Source organism: Gavialis gangeticus, unplaced genomic scaffold, assembly GCF_001723915.1.
Source record: "Gavialis gangeticus isolate Ggan-Ray unplaced genomic scaffold, GavGan_comp1, whole genome shotgun sequence".
In the NCBI taxonomy this organism is placed as follows: Eukaryota; Metazoa; Chordata; order Crocodylia; family Gavialidae; genus Gavialis; species Gavialis gangeticus.
Window position 1 is genome coordinate 94300918 of NW_017729034.1, and position 5251 is coordinate 94306168.

The 5251-nt window shown below is 45.8% G+C and overlaps 1 protein-coding gene across 5 annotated transcripts in view; it reads left to right on the forward strand.

The window, feature by feature from the left end:
- The window catches only part of MAP7 (microtubule associated protein 7), a 206507-nt gene that overhangs the window by 182833 nt on the left and 18423 nt on the right, over nucleotides 1–5251 (forward strand). For 4 of the 5 annotated variants that reach the window (XM_019527121.1, XM_019527123.1, XM_019527124.1 and 1 more), the window contains one exon: nucleotides 4394–4577. In XM_019527121.1, coding sequence (XP_019382666.1) covers nucleotides 4394–4577 — 184 coding nt within the window. The remainder of the gene's footprint in view (nucleotides 1–4393; nucleotides 4578–5251) is intronic. The other variant, XM_019527122.1, reaches the window with a different exon arrangement.

The following is a 5251-nucleotide window of genomic DNA, read 5'->3' on the forward strand; positions in this document are numbered from 1 at the left end:
AGCTCTTTCAGGACAATAATTATTTAGGTATATAAATTATAGTATAAACCTTGCACATGTTTTGTATCCTTATCCATTTTAGGATGGGATGGCTGTTTGGATCATGGATTTCCATGTTGGAAGTTACATTGGAATCTGTCTTTTCTTTGATTATGTAAATAAAAGGCGGGTAAAGCCCTCTCTCCTTCCATCAAAGTGCGTCCCAAACTCTCAGTACTCCCCAGGTTGTCTGAAAGGTTTATCACTGAGAAGAATCTTAAAACCTTTACAACCCTGCGTGAACCTCAGGATGCGCACCTGGGCTTTGCTTCTGCTTTAAGAGAAGAGCTGGTGCTGATCTGTTTTTGTTATTTGTAGCTTTTATAAGCCTTAGTCTAGTACTAGGAACCATTGTGCTAAGCCCTAGTACAACAAAGAATAAAAAAATAAATAAAAAGGCAGGTCCTAGAACATGAAACTTAAAACCTAAATATAAGACAAGAAGTAGAGCCAGAAAGGTGTACAAAAAAAACAACAACCCAGGAGGCAATGCCAGTCGCCATGATAAGCAGGTAAGAGACTGCCCCATAACTACTGAATTTTTTGTAGGCATCACCACAAAGTATAGTTTGAAAGAAGGACTAGGAGGATATTTATTAGGAGTCTTGGTAGATGTTTGCTGGGGGCTCTTGCCACACACACGGATCACCATAATGATGCTTGTTTGGAAATTAAATAAGCAGAAAGACCCTGGCATCTTTGACAGAGTGGATACAGGAGATGGGATCTTGACTGTATAGAAGAGAGGATAGATTATGGTGGGAATAGGCCATGGAGGGACTAGAAAATGAAAGGAAGTAGTTTGTGTTTGATGCAATGAAGAAACAAAGGGAAGGGTGATATGATCCAAGCAGTGAGCCAGGAGAATCCTCTTTGCAACAGCGTTTTGAATAGATTCAAGCAAGGCAAGATTACATATGGCAAAGCCAGAGGTGAAGATGTAAATAGCCCTTGAGATGTTATCCAGCAATCACCATGATTTAGGGACAACCTGGATGGGAAGTTCTTGTCCAAAGTACACCTGCACCAAACACCCTAGTGGGTTAGCATGGGGAAGACGCACCAGTTTCTACAATCAGGGGCACTCAAGGGATGTGGCCAGTCTTGTACTCATCTGCCTTTTACTTCCCAGCCCAAATAACCAGGTGCCTATTTACAACTGGGTCAGCTGGCAGGAACCTTCAGCACAAGTCCAAAGTGAAACTCAAATTCATACCTCCAGAGCTGTAGGAAAATAGTCTAACCATTCAGTCCAGGGAAGTTCTATAGGTAGGGACAGCTATACCAAGAGGCTCAAGTTCAGGGCCTAAGTGGTGGTTGTGAGGAAGGTGGCATTCACAGCACGAAACAACAAAAGAGGGTCAGAAAAAGAAAGAGTCCCTTTAAGGGATGGGGCTAGCTCACACCAGCCATCCTATCAAATAAAATTTCCAAGAGCAGTGGAATTCTAGTCCCTTTCTTTAGGGATGAGGTTATTTCTGAAAACCAAAACAATGCGAGATAAAGCAAACACGCACAAGGTCTCTTGCTGCTCTGTAAGGGGTCATCTGTACCTCAATCCAAAGGTGCAGCTCAGGTAGTCATATCTGAGCTAGCTTTTACTTTGGCTGCAAGATAACCACAACTGCATGGAGCTCAGGGCACGGTAACCACCTGCATATGTACCCAGGGTCACAGGTAAGTTTTGCAGCTTGTGCTAAACCTTAAACTGCTACGCAGACACTAGAGTCCCTGCATTGGCTAATATAAAATTAGCTCAGGAATGTCTGCTCAAGCTGCAGTGATACTCTTGGATTTCAGTGTAGATGTAAGTGGCCTTCCAGGACCATCCACACTGTTTGACTGTGTGATAGGACTGTTTTAGTCATGTATAAGATAGTTGTCCTGAAGCAGATGTGAGGACAGGCACATGGCTTTCTTTGGATAGAAGGGAACAGGTCTGGAAAGCAAACTGCTCAGTGAGGAGGCAGTCCAGAGTTGAAAGTTGGCTTTGTGGTTGCAAATGAGCAGGCCGTCAGGCAAAGCAGGAGGAGGGGTAAGGTAGAACTTGGGGTAAAGCTCTATGGGTTCTCCACAAAAATTGGGGTGGGGACCAGGAAGACCCTCTGAATGATTCATTTAAGGGGTGATTAGAGATTGAGGAGAAGACTTGTTCTCTCTTTTCTATCTCCTCCTGTCCCCCATCCCATTTAAAATGAATCTGGTAAGGGTGGGAGGAAGCAGACAAAAACAGCTCTCCCCCAGATCCCAAAGCTTCATAGTTGTCAGTCCTGCCTCTTCCTTGTGCTGCACTGCCAGAAGCACTGCTGTTTGTCTGAGACCACTTCTTCCCATTAGCTTCTGAAGTGATAGCTGCCCCTGGCGAATGTGCTCTTGGCCTCTAGAGGAATGAGAACAATTCCATTTCTATTATAATTTGTGGGAAGAAATGACGGGTGTATATAAGCCTGACAAACCGGTGGGAATTTGAAACCAATATGTTACTTAGGGAATACCTAACTGGAATAGTAAATGTTGTTATGACACAAATCAGTACTGTCAGTTCTGTCAGGGGTTGTGCTGTAGGACCTGCTTATGTAGGTGCTGCTCCTGCACTGGTGCTGCATTTAAAGATCAAACTCAGAACTTTGGCTTTCAAAATGAGGTAGGGTGCGCATGGGAAGAGGGACAGCATGTCACAAGGAAGAGGAAGGTGCCTTACCTAGCAAGCAGTCCACATCAGGGCTTCTATTCTGTCACTGTTTTTTTTGGAATGAGAAAAGGGGATGTTGTGTATTGATTAGGGTAAAGAAGATGGAGGCAAGATCTTTGGGGTGGACTCCCAGCTGTCACTTGCAGTGTGAACTGAAGCGGGATAGTTTGTGCCTTTTCTTCCTTATTTATATCTACCAAAGAAGTGTTTTACAAGTGAATTAATGATTGCAAAGGGCTTTAAGGTTCTAGTGTGAAAAATGCAATGCATCTGCCAAAGCTTGATCTTGAGTTCTTATCCCACTGGTTGCATATTTGAGCCACTAGCCTGCAGGTTTGGCATTTATGTGGGATAACTACAGAGTAGGGAATAGCAGTTGCGCAAAAGGAGGATGCCATCTGAGGGTGCAGACAGAAGTTACATTCATTGTTCTATCAGCCCCCCGAAAGGGCTTTAAAGCTGTGCCATGACACACGTACATGGCTACAGAACGCTTTTAAAGTGACTGACCATGCATTAAAGTAACCCTCATGAAATGAGGGATTAGGTAAAGGCACTCCACTTTGGAGCACCTTAGGGAACTTGTGTTACTTAATGTAAATCTATCTTGCAATCAGGGCTGGATTGATGCAGCCCAACCCTACCCCCATGGCTGAATGCAGGAGGGAAGGGAAGAAGACAAGCAAGCTGCCACCTGGGGTTTGGCTGGCCTAAGCTGGAGGGGGGTTGCTGGATTGAAGCCTTCCCACCTCGCATTCCCCCTCACCTTCCAGCTGAGGCCAGGCAAACCCAGCTGGCAGCTTCCTCCCCATCGTCTAACCCCCCTCCCTTCCTGCAGACAGCTAGAAGTTGTGGGGTAGGGGCCATGGCTGGGGAAGAGGGTGGCCCCTTGGCTTCAGGCAGGCTCCTCAGGTTCCTGCAGGCAGGCTCAATTTCCCACATCTTCCTCCCCGCCCCCGACCCAACAGGGAAATATCTGTTGGGTTGGGTTGGGTTGGGTTGGGTTGGGTTGGGTTGGGAAGGTGCTGTAACTCACAGTGTTTTATGTAAAGCACCACGAGTTGGAGTGGGGCCTGCACATCTGTCAGCAGCCTGAACCTCTTCACTGGGGCATTCTCTCAGCCAGTCAGGACCTGTTAGTGTCAGCAGGACCCCAGCTCAGGGCCGCAGCGGTAGACAGTCTGCCTGGAGTGGAGACATGGTATCTCACACTGCCACAGTCCCTGCCACTTACAAAAGGAGATGAACCTGGCCCCGTACAATCAGGTGAGACTGGGAATGGTCTGTCCCAGCAGGTGTCCTAGACATCTACCACCATCTTGGCTTCTTTTGGGTTGTGGGCAGAATTTAAAGCTGACTTCTTCCCTCACAGAAGTCCCCACAGTGCTGCTCCTCTGGGTCTCTTGGTATAAAAATTCCCTGGAGGGCTCTGGCCCTGAGGTGCTAATGATTTCTATTTCTTTTGTGGTACCTTTGAAAAAAGCCATCTTAGCAGAAAACAAAGTACAGCAAAAGCTCTGATACTTGAGATGGTACTTCCTGTTCCCTGAGGGAGGCTTATTTAATTATACACATTCATAAAATGGAGGGAAAGGAAAGGTGAGGATGTCACCTATGTGACAGCATTTTGTTGTAATGAATTTTTCTTCATCTCCTTTCCAGCAGCTGCTCCACCTTTGCCTCTAGCTCTACCAGCTGCTTCTCCACCCCCTGTTCCTAGTAAGACTTCTGCAGGCACAACTGACCCTGAAGAAGCAACCCGAGTGCTCGCTGAGAAGAGGCGGCTGGCCCGGGAGCAGCGAGAGCGGGAGGAGCAACAAAGGAGGGAGAGGGAAGAGTTTGAAAGGTGATACCCCAATTTCCTACCTTTTAATATCATTGTGTTGCTTCAAGAGCTACCATCCTGTTAACTGTGAGACCTATGAAAGCACCCTTAAGGAAAGCAAGCATGAAAATCCCAAATGAAGGAATGATGTTATCTTGTCAGGGTTTAATGCGAATCATAGGTACAAGCTGAAATATAATGAGATTTAAATGTCTTAAATGGGCATCATTGGTTCATGCGTGCATTCGGTGCTTTAACAAGCAGATCTTGAGCCTACATAACTCACAGTATCCTCATGGAAATCAATAAAGCTATGCTGATTCGCACCAGTTGAGAATCTCATCCATGGGTGTTTGCATCTTCATGGGCACAGTAATATTTACCTGTAAGCTGCGGTCACCTTGATATGCCTTTAGTTTTCATTTACAGTTCTCCTTTTTCCCGTTCAAAACCAAGATTCCAGCGGTTTGAAAACTAAAAAATGCATGTCTCTCTCTCACCAGTTCAGTCTCCCATTTTGCCACTAATGCTCACCTATGATATGTTTTACCTGTAAGCCGAGTAAAATAAGACTGGCATCTCATTATCCTGCTCATGCAAGTTTCATGGCCCAAACAGGTAAAAGATGGGGACAAGGGGAACGCTGGAACTAGGGAGTCAGTAACCACATCTGCAGGAGGCCTGAAATGCCTCTA